Below are 25,439 nucleotides of genomic sequence, written 5' to 3'. Positions count from 1 at the left end.
CAAAATTGTACAAATTTATTATTTAAAATATGCTTATTGATTGGACTTCCTAAGAAAATTTAATTTAAATAATATTCATAATTCAAGTTAATATTCATTATTCCAGAGCAAGCCACATTTAAAATGTAGGATTTGAACATTTAAAATATTTCCATTCTAAGTATCTTTAATCCATTTCTGGGCAGTAAAATAAGAACTGAATAAGTAGTAATTTTTTCTTTTCTTAAGGACTAGAAACAATACAAATAATCAAAGTTATAACCAGATTATTAGAGATTCTTAACTCCTTATTTCCATTTTTTATAAAACTCCAATTCAAACTGGGGGAAATTTTTGATACTTATAAAATCAGACTGAAAATAAATGTGAAGAAAAAACATTATAAGACCAAAATTAATTCTGACATAATAATCCATTAAACTACATGTAATAAATATTGTGTATTTCAGAGGAAAAAGAACTTGAAAAATACAGTGGAAATCAGGCTAATAAATGTGAATATGCATATTAATAAGGACATCATAGACTGAATATGTTATTCTGATATATTTTTATATATTGGTTCTTTTCATTATTTACTCTATTAAGACTCCTCATCTTTATTTTATACAAAGTCATTGTTTTAAAATGTATTTTTACTTCATAAATCTTGGAAGGGAACCCTTAAGTTGAGTATTTATTCCTTTTCAATTTCCTCATCTGAAAATAAGGACAAAGTTGATAAAATTGGATATCAGAACAATACAATTAGGAAGAAATCCTAAAAGCAAGTATTTCCCTAAAGTGTGAGTCATTTAGTCATACTGTAAAAGTAAAAAGTTTCCAAGACCTTTTTTGAAAATCTTATTGGTTATAAGCTGAGGCATCACCAACCTGAATTGTACATTTCCTCTGTGTCTTTGAGAAACATAATGGATGTGTTGAACAAAAAGATAGGGAGTGAGGGGGAAGAGGGAAGGACTTAGAGAAAGGGCACTTTTCTCTGAAGAGCTTGAATTCAGATGGATTTCAATGCAGCAGTGGCAAATTGCAAAAATGTTTAAGAAAAGGAGCTATATTACATATATACTGTAACAATAAAGTGATAGGTTCCTAACTATAACATTACTCTTGGTCCATATTACTTGGTCAGACCATGCCTAATATAGAAATGGTGCTGGAATTCTGATAATGAATCTAATCCTGCTTAACTATAGGTATATTACATTTTCTTCTGACCTTGATTATTGTTTAATTTATGCCCTAAAGCATAATGATTAATATCCTATTTAATTTTATGCTGTAGGTACTACTTTATTTCATGTAAATGGCTAATCACTTTTTGAATATCATTAGAAAATTGGTTTCAGTTTCAAAGTGTGTACTACACTTCCTGTTATCTATAATGCCTTTCCTCCATTAAAATATGTGAGTATAATGTTAGTGAAAATTTGAAGATTACATACACCCTTGAAAAGGCTTACAAAGCAAAATTATATCTACTTTTCTCAAAGGTATAAGCTACTTAGGTAATGTGTTTATTTTGTAGATTAGTAGGAAACTGGATAGATATTTTATGAAGAACTATTTATTTTTCTGGTTTTAAAAACATCACTTTTTCAGTAAAGCAAAACCTTTGACATGACAATAGGGGAACATAAGAATATTAACAACAAAATCACAAATTTTAAAGACATATAATAAAGAATTTATCATAAAATCTTTTCAAAAGGTAGAACATACTCCTCAAGACAATACTTCTTTCTGGTAAAAAGCATGAACTCCTGATCTCAGAATTTGCTTTGAGGTAAGGAGTGATTGCCAGTGGTTCTTGTTGTCTAGGGTTCTCCACCCTAAATTTTAGTCACAGCTCCACTACTGAGATTATAGAGACTGAAGTAGACTAGGCTCTGACCTTCCCACTGCCTTTCACAGTAGCTGATATTCCCTGAAGAAAACAAGCAAACCAGTCAAAATATCAAAACATTTGAGGAAAATGACTTATTTCAAAAGTAAAACAACATGCAATGTGAGAAATAACATCAGAAGCAAAAATTATTTTTTAAAAAAGGAAGATCACATGAAACCAATTTTCTTAAATTAGCTTGATGTTCAACCTAAAAAAAAAGATGTTTGTAATAATTTATGATATAAAATGAGAACAAATAAACATATAAATGGCCAAAGTGAATAAGCAGAAACAAGAGATTTGAAAATATAGTACTTGAAAATATAAAATGGAAAAGTAGCATCATGAACACAGTGAGAAAGGAATAATGGAATTAGTAAACTATAAAACCAAATTGAAGTAATCCTTCAGGAGGATGAAGAAAAGGACCCAGAAATAGAACATATGAAAGGAAATCTAATCAGTATGGAGGATAGAGTTATTAGAACTACAATACAGATATTAGGAGTTGCAGAGAGAAAGAGAAATAAAACGAGAAGAAAGAAAATATTTTAAGAAATAATGGAGATACATTTCTGAGAATTAACTAAATTCTATTATTTTATTTCATCTTATTTTATTATGATTTTATTTTTATTTAAAAAAATCAAAAGGCCTATAGAATGTGAAAGAAGATAGATAAGAAGAACCTACACCCAGACATATTATAGTGAAATGTTAGAATATACAATGACAAAAAGGAAAATCTAAAAGCCTAAAGAGAAAAAGGTAAGATTATGTCCAAAGGAACAAGAATCTGATTAACATAAGAGTTTTCAATAGCAAAATTGAATGAAAGAGGAAAGTGAATCAGCGTTTTTTAAATGTTGAAAGAAAATAACTTAAAACACAAGTTTTATATCCAGCCCAAATGTCATTCACAAATGAGGCCACAATAAAAATATTCCTAAAGTCATAAAATACTTAAGGATGTTTACCTGGAAAAACTAACACTGAAAACAGTTTTGGATGAAGTACCTAAATAGAAGCAGATACTTAAAGGATATGCTTCAAAAATATGAAATAGGGGCACCTGGGTGGGTCAGTTGGTTAAGCGACTGCCTTCGGCTCAGGTCATGATCCTGGAGTCCCGGGATAGAGTCCCACGTCGGGCTCCCTGCTCAGCGGGGAGTCTGCTTCTCTCTCTGACCCTCCCCCCCTCTCATGCTCTCTATCTCATTCTCTCTCTCAAATAAATAAATAAATAAATAAATAAATAAATAAATAAATAATATATGAAATAAAAATGATCAAATATCTTAATAAGTGGTTGTAGTCTAACAAAAATGAGGGGAACCAAGGTAAAAAATAAAGTGAAATATATAATGATATAACTCAGTATTAAAGTCTAAATAATATTAGTATGATTGAGGTGCAGTGAAGGACACCAAAGGGTATAAAAGTGGTTAAAAAGTACTAAGGAGAAAAATGGGCACACTTAAATAATAAAGTAAGATGAGAGAAACAGGTGAAAACATATAAATGTAAACAGGTCAAACCTCTCAGCAAAAAAGGCTGACTGTTTGGATTAGACAGCATAAGAGACACACCTGCATAGTAAAAGGACACCAAAGATTGAAAATTAAAGGATGGAAAAAGATATAGCCAGCAAATGATAACCACAGAAAACTGACATAGCTATATAAATATCAGAGAAAATAGATTTTAAAATTAGAAAATGTATTAGGGATAGACAGAGTCTCTATATACTAACAAAGAGTTAAATTCTCCAAAAATGCATTATAATTATAAGCACACATTCATGTAATAAAATAACCTCAAAATATGTGAAGCAAAATGTTTTGAACTATAAGGCAAAATTGATAAATCCACCAATGTAGTGGGAAATTTTGACATTTCTTCAAAATGTAGAGCAGACAACAATAATCAATAATGTTATAGAATATTTGAATAATAAAACTAAAAGCTTGGCCTAATAGACACTGTACACTTCCATATCCAAAAATTAGAGAATATACAATTTTCTCGAGAACATATGGGACTTATACAAATATCGATTATGAACTCATCAAAAAACACCTTCAGTGTATTTCATTGACACTTGATTTCTAAAATGCTTGGAAATTTCTAAATAACTCAAGGGTAAAGACAACATCATGCTGGAATTTAGAAAAAAGTAAAAGATACTAAAAATACACATAAAAAAACTTCTGGGATATGCCAAAACAATACTTTCAAGGAAATTTATACCTTTAAAAAGTAATGTGAGAAAAATAGATAAAGAATTGAAATTTGATAAATTAAGTATCATTCTCAAAAAGCTAGAAAAATAACCAAATAAGCCCAAAGAAAGTAGAATAGATAACAAAATAAGAGCATAAATTATTGAAAAAAAATATAAAAGTAGATACACAGAAGTTTTTTTTTTTAATTAACAAGAATGACATGTTTCTGGCAAGACTTAGTAAAAAGAACTAAGAATAAATAAATACTATTTCAAGTGAAAGGAAGAGTACAAGTTTAGATTTAAAAACAAGCAAGACAAGGATGTCTGCTTTCACCACTCTATTCAACACAGTATTAGAAATTCTAGCCAGAGCAATTAGGCAAGAAAAAGAAACAAAAGTCACCCAAATTGGAGAAGAATGAGTAAAATGATCATGTTCATAGATGACATGATCTTATAGTTAGAAAAACCTGAAATTACACACACATATACACACACACAGCTATTAGAGCCAAAAAAGGAATTCAGCAAAGTTGCCAGGTATAAAACCAACACACAAAAGTCAATTGCATCTTTTATACACTAACAATAAAGAATCTGAAAAGGAAATTAAGAAACCAATCCTATTTACAATAACATCAAAAAGAAATATTTAGTAATTTTCCTTTCTCTTGACAATAGTCAAGAGAATATTTAGTAATACATTTACCCAAGGAGCCAAAAGGCTTGTATGCTGAAAACTAAAAAATATTGCTAAAGGAAATTAAAGAAGACATGAATAAAAGGAAAGAGACCACATATTCATTGATCAGAAGACTTAATATTGTTAAGATGACAACAGTACCCAAAGTGATCTACAGATTCAATTGACTCTCAAAAGCACTTTCTGCAGTAAAAGAAAAATCCATTTCAAAATTCATATAGAATTTCGAGGGTCCCCAAATAGCAAAAACAATCTTGAAAAAGAACACAAGTGGAGGACTCACACTTCCAGATTTTAAAACTTACAACAAAGTGGCAATAATCAAAACAGTGTTTTGCATAATAGCAGACATAGACCAATGGAGTGGAATTTCTGCACTATTTCAGACATAGTGCCGAAATAAGCCCTCAAATATATGGTCAAATGATTTTGACACAGGTGCCAAGACCATTCAATAGGGAAAGGACAGTCTTTTCAAAAAATGGTGTTGGGGAAAGCAGATTCCACATGCAAAAGAACAAAGTTAGACCCTTATCTTATATGATATACAAAAATTAACTTGAAATGGATCAAAGATCTAAACATAAGAACTAAAACTATGAAAGTTCTAGGAAAAAAGATAGGGGGACATCTTGATAATGAGTTCAGTGATGATTTTTTTTACTATGACACTAAAATCACAGGCGACCAAAAAAATAGAATTTAGACTTCATCAAAATTTAAAGCTTTGTACATCAAAGCACACTATCAAGAGAGTGAAAAGATAATCCCTAAGCATAATACTGAAACTATTTGTAAATCATATAACTAAGAGATTAATATCCAGACTATATTTTTTTAAAAAACTCTAACAACTCAACAACAACTACAGCAACAACAAGCCACCCAATTAAAAAATGGGCAAAGGATTTGAATAGACATTTCTCCAAAGATCTACAAAAGGCCAATAAGTACATGAAAAGATGTTCAACATCACTAGTCATTAGGGAAATATAAATCAAAACCAGAATGTGATACCACTCCACATTCATTAAGATGACTATTGTCAAGAGAAAGGAAAATAACAAGTGTTGGTAGGGATGCGAAAATTGGAACCTTGGTGATTGCTGCTGGGAATGTGAAGTGATGCAGTTGTTGTGGAAAACAGTATGACAGTTACTCAAAACGTTAAACATAAAACTACCACGTGGCCAGCACTTCTACCTCTAAGTTTTTACCAAAAAGAATTAAAAGCAGAGACTTATTATGCTGAGCAAAATAAGTCAATCAGAGAAAGACATGTATCATATGACCTCACTGATAGGAGGAATTCTTAATCTCAGGAAACAAACTGAGGGTTGCTGGAGTGGTGGGGGGTGGGAGGGATGGGCGGCTGGGTGATAGATGCTGGGGAGGGTATGTGCTATGGTGAGCGCTGTGAATTGTGTAAGACTGTTGAATCACAGACCTGTACCTCTGAAACAAATAATACATTATATGTTAAAAAAAAACCTATGTTTTTAAAAACATACATTATATGTTAAATTTAAATTTATTAAATTTTAAATTTAAATTTAATAAATTTAAATTAAACAAATAATACATTATATGTTAAATTTAAAAAAAAAGAAGAAGAAGTAGATAGCAGGAGGAGAAGAATGAAGGGGGGGAAATCAGAGGGGGAGATGAACCATGAGAGACTATGGACTCTGAGAAACAAACTGAGGGTTCTAGAGGGGAGGGGGTGGGGGGATGGGTTAGCCTGGTGATGGGTATTAAAGAGGGCACGTTCTGCATGGAGCACTGGGTGTTATATGCAAACAATGAATCATGGAACACTACATCAAAAACTAATGATGTAATGTATGGTGATTAACACAATAATAAAAAATTGAATTAAATTAAATTTAAATTTAAAAAAAAAGTAGAGACGTAAACAGATATTTAAGACACTAAGGTTCATAGCAGCATTATTCATAGAAGCCAAAAGGTGGAAATGACCTAAATGACCATCAACAGATGAAGGAAAAACAAACAAAATGACCTTCAGTGGATGAATGAAAAAACAAAAATAATATACTGGAATATTATAAAGCCTTAAGAAAGAATAAAATTCTGATACATGCTACAACATGGATGAATCTTAAAAATATTATGCTAAATGAAATACGCCTGACAGAAAAGGACAAATATTGTATTATTCCACTTACAAAAAGTACCTTTTATTATTTTTTTTAAGATTTTATTTATTTATTTGACAGAGAGGCTTCCCGCGGAACAATGCAGGGCTTGATCCCAGGACCCTGGGATCACGACCTGAGCCGAAGGCAGACGCTTAACAACTGAGCCACCCAGCCGCCCCACAAAGGGTACCTTTTAGTAGTCAAATTCATACAGACAAAAAGTAGAATAGAAGTTACTAGGGGCTCAGGGCAGGAGGAAAGGGTTAGCAATTTGTTTACTATGTGTAGAGTTTCTATTGCAGATGATGAAAAAGCTCTGGAAATGGATAGCATGATGGCTGCACAACATTATGAATCTGCCTAATGCCACTGAATTGTACACTTAAAATGTTTACAATGGCAAATTTTATGCTACACACATTTCACCACAATAAGAAGATACTAAGCTATGTTACCCATAATAATTTTCCAATGATTGTGAACACTTGGACAAAAAGCATGAATTTCTAGAAAAATATTATTTAGTAGAACTGACTGAAGACATAATTAATAGCTTGAACAGTCTTATGATTACTGAAGAAATAAAAACAAACTTCGAACATGTTGCACAAGAAAATATCTGGACTAGATGGCTTTATGGGTAAAAGTGTTACATTTTCAAGAAATGTATCATCCTAATTTTGTACCAACATTTTCAGACAATAGAGATAAGAGAGAGTATGTCCTAATTCATTGAGTCTGAAACCATACGGAGACATTTTTTTATGAGAAAGGAAAATTATAGGCCCATTTCACTCATGACTGTAACTCTGAAGCAAAATATTATTGGCTAAATGAAGGGTAGGGCAGGCCTCCAGGTATGGAATGAGTAAATCATGGGGATGAAAAGCACAGCAGAGGGAATACAGTCAGTGGGATTTCTAACGGTGGTAGTTACAGTTGTGGTGAGCATAGCATAACATACCGAGTGGTGCCATCGCTACGTTGTATACCTCGAAATTAATGTAACATGGTGTGTCAACTATACCTCAATAAAAAAAAATAGTACTAGCAATATGAATCCAAGAGAATATAAACAAGATATTTTGCCCTAAAAATGTTGGGTTTCCCATAAACATATTTTATGATGTTAAAAGAGAAAAAGACATCTATGATCAGATCAATAGATTCAGAAAAAGTCTCATAAAATTCAATCCCATTTATGATAAAGTTCTTAGTGTTTGAGAAAATAATAAGTTTCCATAACCCTAGAAAAATATAGATTTGCCTATTGTTAAAATCATGCTGCCCTATGAGAAAATAAAATCTGGGTCCAAATATATTGTAGAAACATCTAAATAAACTACGAAAGTGCTCATATATCCATTTATTCTTATCAGGCTAAATATAATAAAGGACAACATCATTAATCTGACCTAAATTTCACATATGTTTTCCCGATTATTTTGGCCTCTTCCCTCTTCATATACTATGTCCAATCTATCACCCAGTATGATTTTTTTTCTTTTAAATCATGGATCAGTTTATATTTTCTTCTCTGTCCTCATTCAGGGTCCTAAACGTAAATTATATCCGTCCATCTACTATCCATCCCTCCATCCCTCTCAATTAATTCCCAACTGCCCTTCTCAGACCAACTCATGTTTTAAAAATACAGCTACCTTCTGATCTCCCCCACCCCAAAAATCAAAAATCTCTCCCCTCCAACTCCCATATTAAGGTCAAACTCTTGTGTCTAGCTTTCAAAAATCTCATTAAATGGCCCCTCATTATCTAGTCAACATTATTTGCCACGACTCTCAAGTTATAAAATATTTCTTGTCACCATGTACACATATACCATGGCATGGCTTCCAAAATAGATTTCAGACTCCAATGGGAGGGAGGGAAAGAGTGTTGCCACAAGGAACATATGAGTCCATATATTGGTAATTTTTTTTAAAAAAGATAGTAAAATACAAATATTATCCTAACACATATACTATGTCATAGGCAGTTGAGTATTTATTATGTGCCGGATATTAAGCTAGTATATTCCATAATAATAACAAATAACATTATCTCAAGTAATCTTCATAACAACTCTATGAGGTATCATATTTCCCATTTTAAATAGAAAATACTCAAAATTGAAAAATTAAGTAATTATCTCAAGATCAAACAAATAGTGGGCCTGGGATTTAATCCTGGGTCTATCTGAAACAAAGGCTGGATTCCTTACTACCTACCCTATTCTGGAAAGGTCCTTGCCTTAACACTTTTAATGGTAAGAAGTGATTTGAATATGCAAAAAAGTTGGAAGCCACTGGACTATTTTTTTTTTCTCAGTTTTATTCAAGTATCAAAATTCAACCTACTCTCTAAGGCTCAACTTAAAGTCCAAACCTTCTCCAACACTGTCTTTCATGCCAGCCCGGTTTATTTTTCTCTTCACCAAAACATATAGGACTAATAAACTCAACCATAAATCTAATAATTTAGTTTATATTTATTGTTTTACCCCTCTTCATTTATATTCACTCAGCAAGGAAAGTACAATAGTATATACTACTTACCATGTTCATGAAAATTAATTACTTATCTAAAACCCTGAGAATTTTCTGGAGACATGTGTGTGTGAGTGTGTGTGTGTATGTATAATGTATGTGTATAGATGTATTATATATGTATATTGTGTATGTGTGTCTATGTGTATGTGTGGTCTGTGTGTGTGATATATCCTTCTTCCAGATAATCTCATTATAAATACAAAAGAGGAAAGAAAATACATATAGTTATATATTTTCAGGCAATTTTTCAGTATAAACACTAAAAGCAAAAAACTTCATATGCCCTTACATATATATGTTTATGTGTGATATCTATGTATCTATATCATATATTTAGTGTAAGTTTCATGGGAAACTGAGGGAAAACTTTGAGTTGTTTGGATCTTCTATTTTTCTTTTCTGTGAAGACACTCACTGTGGAACTAATATGGTAAAAGTGAGTATGAGATTATTAGAATAACTGTAGACACAAAAAGAAGAGAAACATCAGGCATAAAGAGAGAGAGCACTGTAGGGAACATATACCACACAATGTATGCATACATAAAAAACTGGCATTTAAAAGATTATTTGCTTTCCTTTGGGGTATTTGTTCATTTAAATGTAGTAAACTAGATTTTTCCAGTGTTAAGACACATACCATGGATCTCCCTCTTTATTTTATTTGCAAAAGCAGGGCTACGAGGTTTGAATGACAAACATTGAATAGGGAAGTCCCACTGAGTTATTATTATTTTTGTTCTATTATGAGTGAATAAAAATAATGTGTTGGGCGGGTGTAGAAGGTCCCTTGTCCTTGACCAGCTGGCTTATAACTTAAGTAGAAAAGATAAAACACAAAATAGAGATGGTAACTTATAAATACTTTTGCATCATACACTTTATATGCATATGATCTATTTAGTACTAAATTAATAAAAACAGCTATTGATTTAATGTAAACACGCAATAAATAACCAATGGAACCCTCACTTTTTGATAGAAAAGTCCCAGTAAAACATTTTTAACCACTTTTTTACTAAAGAAACTATAACAGTATTTTTACTGTATCCAGAGCACCAAAAACTATCTTGTAAGTAAACAAGCTTGTCAGTACAGCAGATTATGTATTATGCATTTCAAAGCTCAATTTTTACATACCTTGTTTTATTGACTATTAGTTTATAAAGTTTATATTCAGTATTTAAGGTGGCTTCATATCCAAACATTGAAAGAATTCCAAAATTCCCTTGCTCACCAGTTTTAACTCTGAAGTGTCTCTAACCTTCCCGAGAGCAATGTTTTTCTCTTTCTACTTCATCATTTTCTTTTCCTTAAAAACCGGCAAACAATAGCTGAGAGGACTAGGCAGAAAAACTTGGTGCCAAGGTGGACTTTGGCTCTTCCTTGGACTTTAAGACTAATCTGGTCTAGATTGTGATTGACAAAAGCTTGCTTGTGATGTTATGCAGTCCTCTCAAGTTCCAACCAAGCGCAAGGGGCTGTTAATATTTACTCAGTCCTCATCTCTGGAACGGTCTTGAACTATAACAGTTTACTGAGATTGCCAAATGCCACCAGCATTTACAGACACCCGATTGAAAAAATAGCTATCTATGATAAAATAAATGAGTTACTATGCACTACCACGTCTCGGAAAGGAAGGGGTGAAACCAAGACCATTGGGTGGAAATTATAGGGACACAGATCTAAACTCACGGGCTAAGCAATCAACCTGCACGTGTGTGGTAGGGAATCCGATCAGTCTGAGGTCCCCTCAACTCTTAGGATTCTACAGTACTAGGAAACAGCTCCCTTTTGAGGCTGATGGCACAGGAGGGTGGGTAGGATTGCTGTTGCATCTGGTACCCTACAGGCCTGGATTCAAACCCTCCCCTGCCATTCACGAACTGCCATAACTGGAACAAATTACTGAACTTCTCTAAGCCCCTTTCCTCATTTATAAAGTGATAACAGGTAATACTAGTCTCTCTCCCATGGGTTTGTTGTGATGATCAATGCAATTTTTCACAAAAAGCATTCTGCACAAGCCTTGTTACATAGCAAGTACCCGAGGCACAGTAGCTGTTACTATGGTTGTAATCCTTGGTGCTACTGCCTTGGTCTGTTAAAAAAATATATTAAATACTAATGTATAATGGGAATACTTTTTTCAATACAATGTGTGGATTTTGAAGTATTTCACATGCATTTGCCAAACACCTATGATGTGCTAGGCGTTGTGCTAGGTGCCAAGGATAAAATAATGAACAGGTCACAGCTCTAGGTTCCAGGGACCCAGATAAAATTGTTATCTTCAAGGAGTTTACATTCTAGGGGTGGGAGCACACCATAAATAGGTAAATAAAGTAATAATTCTGATCATAAGTGTCAGAGGTCATCAAAATAAGATAGTGATTTAGGGAGTGATGAGATGGGGTCTTCTAACTAGGCTGATTGTGGAAGGCCTCTCTGACAAGATGATATTGACTAAAGGTTGGAAACATAAAGGGGCAGTGATGCAAAGTTCTGGGACAAAAAAGGAAGTTCAATGGTCTTAAGATGATAGTATGCATGTCATGTTCAAGGATCAGGAAGAAGGCTATCGAGACCAGAGCCTTAAATTAAAGGGAAATGCTGACAATGGTAAGATGTCTGGATTATATTCTGAGGATTTTAGGAAGTTAACAGAATGTTAAGCAAGGAGAAACAGGATCTGATTTTTGCTTTGTGCAGATCATTCTGGCTATGGTGTGAACAGCTGTAAGGGGGCAAGAAGTGGCAGGGAAGTTAGGCTGGATTCTGTTTCTGAAGTTCAGGTGAGAGATGATGGTGTTTTAGTAGAGAAGCTGATAAGAAGCTGTGAGATTCGGGAAATCTCGGATGCTCGTTAGAATGTACTGATAGATGTGGAGGTGTGGGAGTAAGACAGAGAAGAAAGATGACTCTTTTGGAGTAGGGGTTCTACATGAACCAAAAGTAGATTTGGGTAGTTGGGGGGGGGCAGACAAAAACTTTCTGTTGGTCAGATTAAGTTTGAAATGTCTATTAGAAGCATAAAAGATGGGGCGCCTGAGTGGCTCAGTCATTAAGCATCTGTCTTCGGCTCAGGTCATGATCCCAGGGTCCTGGGATCGAGCTCCGCATTGGGCTCCCTGCTCAGCGGGGAGCCTGCTTCTCCCTCTCCCACTCCCTCTGCTTGTGTCCCCCTCTCACTGTCTCTGTCTCTGTGCCAAATAAATAAATAAATAATCTTTTAAAAAAAAGAAGCATAAAAGATGTCAAGCAGTAGGATATATGAGTCTAGCATATAGGGAGAGGTCTAGGCTGGGGAAGGGTGGAGATCACCTGTAGGATGTATACATACATGAGAAAAGAGGGCTGAAGTCTGAGCCTTGGAACAGGTGAGTATTTAGACATCTGTTAGAAGAGAAAGAACCAGGGAGGTGGGTAGAAAACCAGAAAATGTGGTGCCAGAGAATTCCAGATCATACTTCAAGAAGGAAAAGTGGTCAACCATGGCAAATACCACTGAGAAGCCAAGTGAGGTGAGAATGAAGAACTTGCTACTGGCTTCTACTTCGGTTGGTTTTAAGAGCTCCTTTAGAATGGTGAGGACAACAGCTCTGTTGGAGACTAGAAAAAAGGAGGGGAGGAAATGGTGGCAGGGTGAAGATGGAAGCAAGAAGTTCGTCTGTGTGTAAGTAAGTCATGAAATAGTGTGGTAGCCGGAGAGAAAATGCATTCAAAGAGAGTTTTGGGGGTTTGGTTTTAATTTTAGGGAGTATTATTAAAGACCAGTGTAATGCTGATATGTATAATCCCGTAGATCAGAATAGACTGATTACGTAGGAGAAGGACTCATTATTTAGAGAAGGAAAGTCCTTGAGAAAGTAAGTAGGAGTGAGATCCAGGGCACAGGTGATGGGCTGGCTTTAGATTATGAGCTGGAGCTATTATTTTAATAGAAGAGATGGCAGAAGAAATGCAAACAGATGCAGGTGGTTTAGTAGAATTGGTGATGCCAAGCTAATGAATGAATTCCAACAGTGTTGCATACATTTGCTCTTTGAAATACATTGTAAAAAAGAAACTGGCTGCAAAATGAAGAATGGACAATGAATTGTGGAGTTTTGAGGAGATAAGAGAAGATATTAAAAATTGGTCTCGGGCGCCTGCCTGAGTGGCTCAGTTGGTTAAGCGACTGCCTTTGGCTCAGGTCATGATCTTGGAGTCCCGAGATCGAGTCCCACATTGGGCTCCCTGCTCAGCGGGGGGTCTGCTTCTCCCTCTGACCCTCCTCCCTCTCATGCTCTCTGTCTCTCATTCTCTCTCTCAAATAAATAAATAAAATCTTTAAAAAAAAAATTGGTCTCAATTAATGAGAATTTTTACCAGGGCATAGCTGTGTATACCAGTAGAATAGGTGGTGAAAAGCCCTGCGAAATTTTGGTCATGTATTTGAGGTGAGTACTATGAACAACGTGGTGAAATTTTATCCATTAAGCTGCTCAGGTTGAGATGTGGAGTAAGATGAGAGAAGTTTAATCAGGGTAGGGGTTTTGCCAGGGAAGTAAAATGAAGAAAAACAGGGAGATATTAGGAGTGTTTGCAAGAGAATTGGTTAGAGTGCTTGACCAAGGACTCTAGACAGGTTAAGGAAATTTTCAAAATGTTGTGAGTGCAAAGTCATAGCTATTGAAAATAGTGATAGAGTACATTGATTTGGAGCTTGAACAATTGGTGAAATAAGAACACTACAGCAAAGGTACTGAACAAATAGAATGTCATGGTCAAAAAGTATGAAATAAAAATGTTATAGGATAGAAAAAAATGGTAATAACAAGATCTAGGCTATCATCATGTGAAGGGATGGCTAAATGAGGAAGAGAAAAATACATTGACACTAAAGAGACTGAGAAACTGACAGGTTAGGGTTTTGTCAAAAATATGATTAATCTGGCTGAACGTTTCTTGCACTTTGGCTCTTTGCAATCTCGTTTACATAGTTGTTGCAGTAAGAAGAAGCTGACAGATAGCTAGTAGAAACCTAGAGGTAACTTCTCTTTAATTATTCTGACTCTAGTCACTGATTACTCAACTTTCATTTCTGGGTAAGAAATACTTGGGCTAAATTGATCTGTGAAGATTTTGAACTAGTTCATTCAACCTGGCTAAATGTGAAGGACCACCACAAGTGGTCCAAGATTCCCCTCAGCAGCTTCCAAGTTTCCCATCAACAGAAGTTATAACATGACTTTTAGTTAAGCCTATATGCAGTGGTCCTGAGATAAATCTTAGCTAAGTGAGATCCAAGGTTTTCTGCTTATGCCACAGCCAGAGCCTGCTAAAGTGATTAACAGCACCCTCAATCGATGGCCCCTGAGATTCTACAGCATTCTAGGAGAACTAGAGAAATTATATGTAAAGTACGTAGAAAAGTGAGTTTCAAGTAATAGGTGAGAAATTAATAATAATTATTGCTAATTGATAAATATCTCACTTTTGAAGTTTACCATAGGGACATCTGTTGGTTTAGCCTCATTAGAATTCACTGACATTTATTTTGGTAACAACTCCTGTTCTCATTCTCACTCTTAGTCTAGGTAATTTGTTGTGTGGGGTTGCTCAATCCACAGCTCGAGGGTGGGCCCAAGACCCAGAGAAATTGACTTAGGGATAGACATACGACAGACATTGCTCCAATAAGAATCATCCCAGGGATTTAACTGAAACAAAGGGGAAAAGGATGCTCTCCTTCTCTTAGGTTGCCAAGTCTGACTGAATGTATCCCTTAGGATGAATTTGGCTATAGCAATCAGAAAATCCTGACACACTTAGCTTATAAAATAAAGGGGAAAAAAATTTTACATAAGGTGAAATCCACAGGTAAAGAATTCTCCAGGGGCATATAAGCAGCATTTCTTTTGGCTTTTCTTCTCCCTTTGTTTCGTTTGGTTTTCCTTAGTTTATTTAGCTTCTGGGCAATAAAATGACTACATCAGTCACATTGTCCTACAACATCACAGAGAGGCAAAAACCTTCTCTTTCTTGGGTCTACTTTAAAGACAAGAAGATTCCCAGCGAGCTGCTCAACATGTCAAAATTGTAACACAAGCCCATTCTTAAAACCCTCTGCCAGGGGAAGTGGAGCCACCAAGATTGGCTTAAATTAATCAGAAACTTCTCTTCCTTGTGAAGAGGTAGATGTCTGAAAAAAAAAAAAAAACTGGGTTCACAAGAAGGAACTATGTGCATAGCTAGGAATAGGCTATGGTAGTGTTTGCTCAACAGCTGGGAATAAAGCCAGCACAGAAGAAAACAAAGGCAAAGTTTCGGAGGGCCGCCCGCATGCGATAGTACTTAGGAATTTACACATGACATGAACCAACAAATTACTTTCATGCTTAAGTTCCAGATGAGCCAGATTCTACCATCTGTACCAAAAGTTCACTTGCTAATACTCTCACTCAAAGCATTCCTCTGAATCCAACAGGTCTTTATTTTTATCCACATGAACTATAAAAATCCTTCAGAGTTTCCCATCTCTGTTCTACCAGCCATTCTTAAGCATTCTCTTTTTTCTCACCTCTTGCTTTTTCTTATGTTGCTCTCTTAACTTGCTACTTTTCTGTGTTCATGGCTACCTCTTAAAATCTTAACTATCCTTCATAACTATATTTCAAACATCATCTTTTCCTAAAGCACTTCCAAAAAATCTCAGTGTAATATGGTTTCCCCTTCACTTGAACCCCAGAGCAACTCTCTGACTAGTATTTCAAATGTACACATGTAGTATACTAAGAGTTCACATAAAAACAACCTTGGAGATAAAAATTTTTAATTACTCTTGTAATGCAGAAGAAAGCAGAGAGGTTAAGTGACTTGCACAACATCTAGATTAGAACCTGGGTTTAACACAGATCCACACTCTCCCTCCCTGCCCCTCAGGGGCACCTCTGTCACTGCCCCACTATCATGTGATCTCTTGACTTGTGAATTGCGTCTTACTCAACTTTAGTTTCCTATGGTACATGTATTATGCTTTGTACATAATACATATGGAATAAATATATTTGGTTAATTGAACTCTTTGGTTTTACATATAGATCTAGATTTATCAATGATTGCTGATTGGTCAACACAGATATTTCTTTGTATAAGTGCGGGTAGGCCAGTGGTATCTATCTTTTTAAAAGTACATCCTAGCTATCAAAAGCAAATTCCAGATAGTTATTGCCACCAATTTGCACTGAGTAAGCCATTCTATGCAGCCTCTGCAAAACAAGTAAGCTAATTTGACAAAGAAAATGTTTCAGTATTCACTTTTAATGAGTACTACATACAAAGAAAAGATTTCAGGAAATTAGTATCATTTCCTCAAACCCAGAAGTTGAATACTAGTTAAGAAAATAGTAACTTCATGCTGTGAAATTAGACAGAAATTATCATTAGTAATACATTTATCTAGAGAATTAGTCAGATTTCATGTAACTATGCTGCCTGAAATCTGAAGAGAGAAGCGGTAGAAAGAATTGTCAGTCCATCCTAAAAAAATAAAATAAAATAAAAATAAAACCTGCAAAAAGACTAGGTTTTAAACCTCATTTGACCTTTCTCAGATAATGCCAGTATTAGTGACCTGTTCTAGGGGGTCCTGCATACCAGAGAAAAGGAGAAAAGGAGGAAAGAGATACTTTTCTCTAGATATTCTGTCTGGGGAAAAAAAGAAAGAGAAAAGAAAAAAAGGCGTACTTTCTTCAATTTTTTCTTAAGGTCGTAAATTTAAATGTTCATCATTAACATATTCCAGCTCATTGATTTACTACACAATATATATACATTGATATACTACACAATATAGTCAGAATTCATTTTCTTTAAATGAAATGTTTAAAATAACAACTCAATCACAGTCTTCCTTATATTTTCTCATTTTTCTAAAAGGTCCAAAACTATAAACACACCAACCAACAGTAACCCTTCCAAGTAGGTGAAATGACCTTGCACGCCCTTTACAAATAACATTTTTAGTGATTAATAAATGAATAATGAGAAGACAACAGCAATCAAACAGGAGATAAGATACCATCCCTTCATTGCATATCATTCCAGGAATTTGTGTTGATTGCAACATAAATGTCTCTACATGCCTTAAAGTAGGGTGAGGCCTGTTCTGCTTTTCTTAAGTTCATCTTTGATCTCTGGTTATTGGATCTAAAGTAAAGTCATATTTTTTGTTGTTGTAATATTTTTTCTTGTCTCTACAAGGTTTAGAGCCTCTGAATCTGATTGTTGTTAGTTGTGGTAAAATTGTCAAAACTTAGGCATTAGCTTATGAGAATGTTTTGATTATATGCTGTGTTTCAAGAAATCTGAAGATTAAATCACTCACAAAAAATGCTATAGCAAATTAGATATATAATTAGATGGATGTTTATAAGGACTAGATAGATAGATGGGTAGATAGATAGATGGAATATCACAAGCCCTATCATCTTCCTCAATAACATTACATAATCTTTTTTCCGCACCAATAATATTTCCTAATATTCATCTGTTATCTTGTGTCTGGTTCAAAATGTAGGAGAAGACACCATTTACTAATCAATTAAATTTCTTTTTTTTATCATCAGATGCCATTATTTATTTCAATCTCATTGACCTCCTCAGGTCTGGAAACACTTACTGTTCTTTGCATTAGCAGAGGAGAATCTGTTCCTTCCTCTTTAAAACTTGACTCCATATCGATTATATCCTCAATTACGTCTTCCATCTAGCAAAATATAATACATTTAGAATACTGTGCATAATGATAAGAGTTGTGCTTCAGCCTGAATTCAGAGAGAAAAAATTTAGCAATCTTTAAAATTTTAAAGAATATTTAAATTAAGGTTATCTGTATATCAAAACCCAGACTACTTTAGAACTTAAAATGAAGAAATCCTGCCACTCTTTGATCTGTGTTGTTTTTCCATGCATTTGCTTCCACCAGCTGGCAGGTGATGGCTGGGCAATCACCCTGGGCTAGTCCCTTGGAAATCAGTATCTCTATAAATAGAGTGGTTATCATGAAGTGCCTCAAGCCAGAGCCCATGTACTTAACATGTAGAGAGATGACTTCCTACAAATGTTTTGATTGCATCTTACAGGTGGATATTCAAATAGCAGTGGTCAAACCAGCCAATTGGTCCACATGGATACAAACTACATGGAAACATATTATCCAGCTTTCCCTAATGGCTAATGATAATAATAGCAATATCAACAACAACAATAATCACTGACACCTAAAATAGTAACAAAAGCAAACATATAGTGTGGGAGGATATGCCAGGCACTTTCTCTGTGCTTTGCATACATCAGCTCATTTAATCTTCACAACAACTCTATGAAGTGGATACTACCATTACCTCCATTGTACAGATGAGGAAACTGAGAGGGGAAAAAAAGTGCTCAATATCTCATTCCAGATTACAAAACTGGTGAGTGACAAAGGCAGGATTGAAATTCTGGAAATCTGGCCCTAAAGTCCTAACTTAAGTCAGCTTTTTACTCCCTTTCTCAATTCCTTTCTAAAATAGCCTTCCTTCCCTCCTGTACTTTAGCTGGAGAAGATTTTAAAAGCTTGTACTTAAAAAAAAAAAAAAAAAAAGAGGGAGACAAACCATAAGATACTTGTAACTGCCAAGAACAAACTGAGGGTTGCTGGAGGGAAGTGGATGAGAGAATGGGCTAAATGGGGGATGGGGATTAAGGAGGGCACTTGTGATGAGCACTGGGTGTTATAGGTAAATGATGAATCACTAAATTCTGTTCCTGAAACCAATAGTACACTATATGTTAACTAACTAGAATTTAAATAAAAACTTGAAACAACAAAAAAAAGTCTCTCATCAAACCAAAAATAAATAAATAAAGGCTTGTGTTTTAAAAATACCATGCTTGCCCCCTCTTTCTCTCTCTGGCTCTAGCTCTCCTCTCTCCCATTATATTCTCTTTAGTGCAATTTTAAAATATGGTGTAAACTCAAAGATAATGAGAATGCTGAATTTATACAACTGTAGTACTCTGAATTTCCTATAACATATGCAGAAAAACTAGGAGTAAACTCGGAGAGACATATGAAAATATTTTACGATTCTGTTAATGTTATCTTCTAAAGCAACATTTCTGAGAACCTTAGAGAATTAAATATTCAGACTTCTATTAAGATACTCCTAAAGTTGATATGCCAAAAAATTGGAACACTTTTCAATATTAATTTAACAAATATTTGCTGAGCAATACTTATCACAAGACCTTGTTGTAAGTACTGGAGCTATAAAAGCAAACAGCACAAAGTCTCTGCCCTCTTGGAGTGATAACGCTAATGAGGAAACAGACAATAAACAGCTTAATAACAAACAGTGGTCTGAAGAAATAAAAGCAGGTAGGAAGAGAGCTTGATGGGAATGAGTGTTATTTTGGAAAATGGTCAGAGAAGGACTTACTGAAATTTGAACAAAGACATGAATACCATGGCGAAGAATAGTTCTTGGAAAGGAAGCAAAAATTACAAAGACCCTAAGGTAGGAAGATGAATGTTGGAGAAAGAATGTTGGTCAATGGGAATGAGGCAAGAGACAGTTTTGAGATTAAGTTGAAAAGTGTGCCCTCTAGGTTGTAAAACCCTCTAGGCCAGTGGTGTAGAACAAAAATTTCTGCAAGCATAGAAATGTCTTGTATCTGCACTGTTCAATACAGTAGCAACTAAGCACTTATGGTGACTGAGCACTTGAAGTATAGCTAGTTTAACTGAGGCATTAAATCTTTTCTTCTCAAGTTTTTATTTAAATTCCTGGGCTCAGGAACTAAATTTTTGATCTCATTGAATTTTTAAAGATTTTATTGAATTTGAATGAATTTAAAATTAAATTTAAAGAGCCGCATATGGGCTAGTGAGTACCATCTTCAAGAGGGCTGCTCTTGAAAATGGTCTGGATTTTTAAAATTAATTAATTAATGTTAATTTTTAAATTTGAGTGTAGTTGGGCGCCTGGGTGGCTCAGATGGTTAAGCGTCTGCCTTCAGCTCAGGTCATGATCCCAGGGTCCTGGGATCGAGTCCCACATCGGGCTCCCTGCTCAGCAGGGAGCCTGCTTCTCCCTCTGACCCTCTCCCCTCTCATGCTGTTTCTCTCTCGCTCGCTCTCTAAAAAATAAATAAAATCTTTAAAAAAAAAATTTGAGTGTAGTTGACACACAATGTTACATTAGTTTCAGGTGTACAACGTAATGATTTGACGAGTCCATACGTTACGCTACGCTCACCGCAAGTGTAGTTACCATCTGTCACTATACAGCACTATGAAGGACAATTGAAACCTTTCCCTATGCTGTGCCTCTTAGTTCCATGACTTACTCATTCTATAGCTGAAAGCCTATACTTTGCACTCCCCTTCATCCATTTTGCCCATTCTCCACCCCTATTCCCTCTGTCAACCATCAGTTTGTTCTCTGTATTTATAGGTCTGATTCGGCTTTTTTGTTTGTTTGTTCGTTTGTTTTGTTTTTAGATTTCACATGTGGTCTGGACGTTAGACATTAGTCCATGTGCATCGAGAGATCCTTAAAGGATCTAGGAGAGTAAGTATGCATATTTTATTTTCTTTTGTTTAGTACAGTCTATGAAAGTTTTAAAATATATTCTTGATTGTTACTAAACTCAAAATTTAATTTCATGATATTTTTCTCATTCAAATTTATCATTCCATGCACAATAAATTTGTACTGAACAGATGTAAAGAAGACCTGAGGAAAGAAGGATGCTAAACAGAGTTTATGGTAACAGCTTTTCTTTGGAGTACTTGTAGTAGTTTCAACAAAAACTATATATATATCATTTATCCCCTTTCTTCCTGGAAACTTGCATCATAAGTGACCCACTCTCCTGCATCTTTAGTTTTCTCCTGTTGTCAACAAATATGCTTAGGTTTCTCTTATTTCATTAAGAATCCTATCTTTCCTACTTGTGAAAACTCAACCTCCTTGGAGGCTCTTCTTTTCTTCTCTAACACTGCGATCCCTCATTTCTCTCATCCACCTACATGACAGTCTTTGCCCCTAATCTATTGAAGACATCGGTCCCTCCATTATCCTAAATTGATTTTCAGATCTAAAATCCATTCAAAATCTTGCTTCACAGCTTCCAGGAATCTTCAGAACTAATCACCTAAGAATCCAGTTGTTATTTTTAAAAAGACAATAACCACAACATTTTATATCAGATGAAACAGAAATAACATATTAGACAAAAGAAGAATTACAAATCAGCAGAATAAGTATCTTCAAAATGATAAATGAAGATGAAATACAAGAAAAGACAAATTATTTTGACTAAAATCAAAATGGAGATAATAGGTATGCAAAGTATGAGGTTCGAGGGCAAAGAAAAAACATTTATAAAATTTGAAAAGCTTAAAAATAAAGATCTACAAAAGACCAACCATGAAAATTTTCAACAACACTGAGTGCAAGACGACAATGGGATAATAATTGAAGTATTAAAGGTAAAGAACTTTGAACCTAGACATTTATAACCAATAAGATATCCTTTAAGGATATGTATGAAATAAAATTGTTCTAAGGCATAAAAACCCAGAAGTTTTAAGGCAAAAAGTCCTTTGAAAAACTCTTCCAGGAGGTACTCCAGTTAGATGAAAAATAAAACTATGAAATTGATATAAAATATAAGAAAATGAGTAAATAGGGGCGACTGGGTGGCTCAGTCAGTTAAGGGTCCATCTCTTGATTTCAGCTCAGGTCATGATCTCAGGGTCTTGATATCAAGCCCCATGTGGGGCTCCCTGCTCAGCAGGGAGTCTGCTTCTCTCCTTCTCCCTCTCCCTCTGCCCCTCCCCTTGCGTGCATGCTCTCTCCCTCTCACTCTTCAAAATAAATAAATAAATCTTAAAAAAAAAAAAAAAGAAAAAGAAAAATTAGTAAATAAATAAAATTTTTCTGGCCTAAACAAGAATATAAATAGACACAGAGAGAGAGAGAGAGATACTATAAATCCTAATACAGGGAGATAGGTGAGAACAAGGAGATAAGACCATACTCAGGAAGATTTTTACTTAAGGGTGTGACATAGATCTTGCTGAACAATGATATAGATATAGAAAAAGATGTAACTATTGCATCTTAAAAAGTTAGAGAACAAAAAAAAGAGAGGGGCGCCTAGGTGGTGGCTCAGTCCTTAAGCATCTGCCTTCGGCTCAGGTCATGATCCCAGAGTCCTAGGATCGAGCCCCACATCAGGCTCCCTGCTCCACAGGAAGCCTGCTTCTCCCTCTCCCACTCCCCCTCTGCTTGTGTTCCTGCTCTCGCTGTCTCTCTCTCTCTGTCAAATAAATAAATAAAATCTTAAAAAAAAAAAAAGAGAGAGAGAAACAACCTGTTCAATGGAGGATAGAAAAAAATGACAAATAATGAAACAAACTACCGTAATTTGAAAACATTAAAAAAGTAATAAATCCTAATAGTAATAACAAGAATGTAAATGAGCTAACACTCAGCTCAAGAAACTATCTCTCAAATTGGATTTTTAAAAGGTATTGTAATAGTTAAAATAAAACAAGAGAGAAAGCTGAAAATAAAGTAAAAAATGTACCACAAATATAACTAAATGGAAATCACAGTAGCAATGTTACTATTAGGTCATGTAAGATTCAAGATAAAATTTTAAAGGAAAAATAATATCAAATGATCATAAATTGATATGCACTTAAAAATATCTACAGCAACAACCTGTCAGAATTCTATAGAAAATAAATCAACAATTGTAGTTGAATATTTTAACTCATTTCTCTCAAAATCATAAATCTGAATTTAGCCTTCTCTTCACCTGTTCTTTAGGCCAGGCCTTGAGTCTTGTCATCCTCTAAACCACTCCATTTCTAAAATCTTAAATTCCATGATCTCATCAAAACACAATCTTCCTTTTAAATCCAATCTAGACCCTGTTGCAAATCAACAAAACAATTTTCAGACTCTCTGTTTTTTCCTTATTAGCTTTTGGCCCTGTCATCCCAAACATCCCAGGTTTCAACCTCTCCACCTCCTGTCAACTCTGAAATCAAGGTGGAAGAATGGTTTCTGCCAACCATCCTACTGAAATTCCTTTTGTTGTTACTTTCCTTGACTGCTGAACAGCCAAATTCAATAGATATTTATCAGCCCTTATTTTACTAGACTTGGCTGCTACACTTGAGTGTATAGTTCAGTCCCTCCTTCTTTAACTCTTTGGCTTTAATGACACCACACTGGCTATCTTTTTATTTTACCTTTATAGTCCCTCCTCTCTGACCACCTGCTAAATATTGCTGATGGCTCAATCCATCCTTGGTTCTCTGCTCTCTTTATTATATTCATGATCATCAGGAGCTCTCTTTCTCATGTGAACTTTTAAGTATTCCGCCCCCCTCCATGCTGACAATTCTCAAATCTCTTCTTCCAGTCTAGATTACTCTCCTCAAGGCAAAAATCCCTAGCTGTCACTGGCCTCTCTATATAGTGGTCTCCCAGATACCTCAACTCTAGCATGTTCTAATAGAGGGTCTCATCATCTTTCACTGCATTATAGAAATAACCTCCCACCTGGCCCTCTCCCTCCAGGATTCCTCTCCTCCATAGCAGACAGAATGATATCACAGTCAAATCTGATCATGTCACTCCAGCCCCTGCATTTAAACCTTTCCAGGATTTGAAATTGCTTAACATGGAGTGCCAGCCTTTCTGTGATTTGTCTATTGCCTACACCTCTGATGTCACCTTTTGCTACCACCGGCCTCTCTTTTTCTGATCACTTCATTTTCTGCTGTTCCCCATCTTTATTCTCCACTCATGCTACCTCGTCTGTGTAAATGCCCCACTAGTCACTTTCTCTAGGTTCTACTATTGACATTTCTGAATAAGAAGAGCACTTTCATGCTCCTATCTGTGCCACTGTCCTTTCTACATAATATTATAATTATTTGCTAACTTTTGTCCTTTTCCCTTCAACTTATAGCTCCTAGGAGGTACAGCAGATAAGAAAACAAGACAATGAATAATTAAAACATAGCATGTGCTATGAAAATGCTGCAATAAATGCAATTTTTATCCACAGGATACGGGTGTTATTATGAAAAGTCAGAGAATAAGCACTCATCTACACAGGGAACCACCAATAAAATCACCTTAGGAAAGAAACCTGAAATGAATTTTGAAGAGTGAGTTAGAATTATCTCAACAAATGGTGGAGACTGAATGAGTAGATGATAAAGAAAGGACATAAGAATAGAGAACCTGGCCACCGTGAGAAGCACTAGTGAACCCACATGCTGAAGCAGAGTGCCATGGAGCAACTGAATGATAAGTCTGGGTCAGGAGGCAAGGGTTAAGTATGGAAGGGTCCTGTGTGCCATGAGTATAAATTTTATCCTGGAAAGGCCCAGGCTATAAAATGCTTCTTTTAATTTTATATTTCACTGTCTCAGAGACCATTAATCACCAAGTTACTCCTGATACCAACCCCCAAATCCGGAATCTGAGGATACTCTCACAGACTTACTCTGTAGTAGCTATGATATCTGAGGTCTTCTTTGAATTAATAAAATGTTCTCGGATGTCCCAGGAAGATAAGCTTAGGAGAAAGAAACACCAAAGAATGGCAAAAGCCCCATCTCCTGAGCCCCCACTCTGCCTTTGTGTCAGGACCTTTAAAAATGCAAACATCAAAACAACTCTTCTAGTCGTAGGAATGCTGGGAAGAGAGGTTAAGGACTGAGACCGCATGGCTAGTAAGTGGTGGTTCTAACCCAATGCAGTCTGACTCTGAAGACTGCACATTGCTGCTCTGTGACATGGACTCCGAGCCTGAATCAAAGAATTTTAGAAAATTGCAATGA

The 25,439-nt window shown here is 35.1% G+C and overlaps 1 protein-coding gene across 3 annotated transcripts in view; it reads right to left on the bottom strand.

The window, feature by feature from the left end:
• The window catches only part of TFEC (transcription factor EC), a 66,066-nt gene that overhangs the window by 13,274 nt on the left and 27,353 nt on the right, over positions 1 to 25,439 (bottom strand). For 2 of the 3 annotated variants that reach the window (XM_045864378.3, XM_045864377.2), the window contains one exon: positions 18,198 to 18,284. The exons of the other annotated variant lie outside the window; for it this stretch is intronic. In XM_045864378.3, coding sequence (XP_045720334.1) covers positions 18,198 to 18,284 — 87 coding nt within the window. The remainder of the gene's footprint in view (positions 1 to 18,197; positions 18,285 to 25,439) is intronic. 3 annotated transcript variants of the gene reach the window in all.

This window comes from Mirounga angustirostris, unplaced genomic scaffold (assembly GCF_029215605.1).
Source record: "Mirounga angustirostris isolate CCGP_5_RB_7025 unplaced genomic scaffold, mMirAng1.0.hap1 SCAF_12, whole genome shotgun sequence".
NCBI lineage: Eukaryota > Metazoa > Chordata > Mammalia > Carnivora > Phocidae > Mirounga > Mirounga angustirostris.
This window is presented reverse-complemented; position numbering and strand designations above follow the sequence as displayed.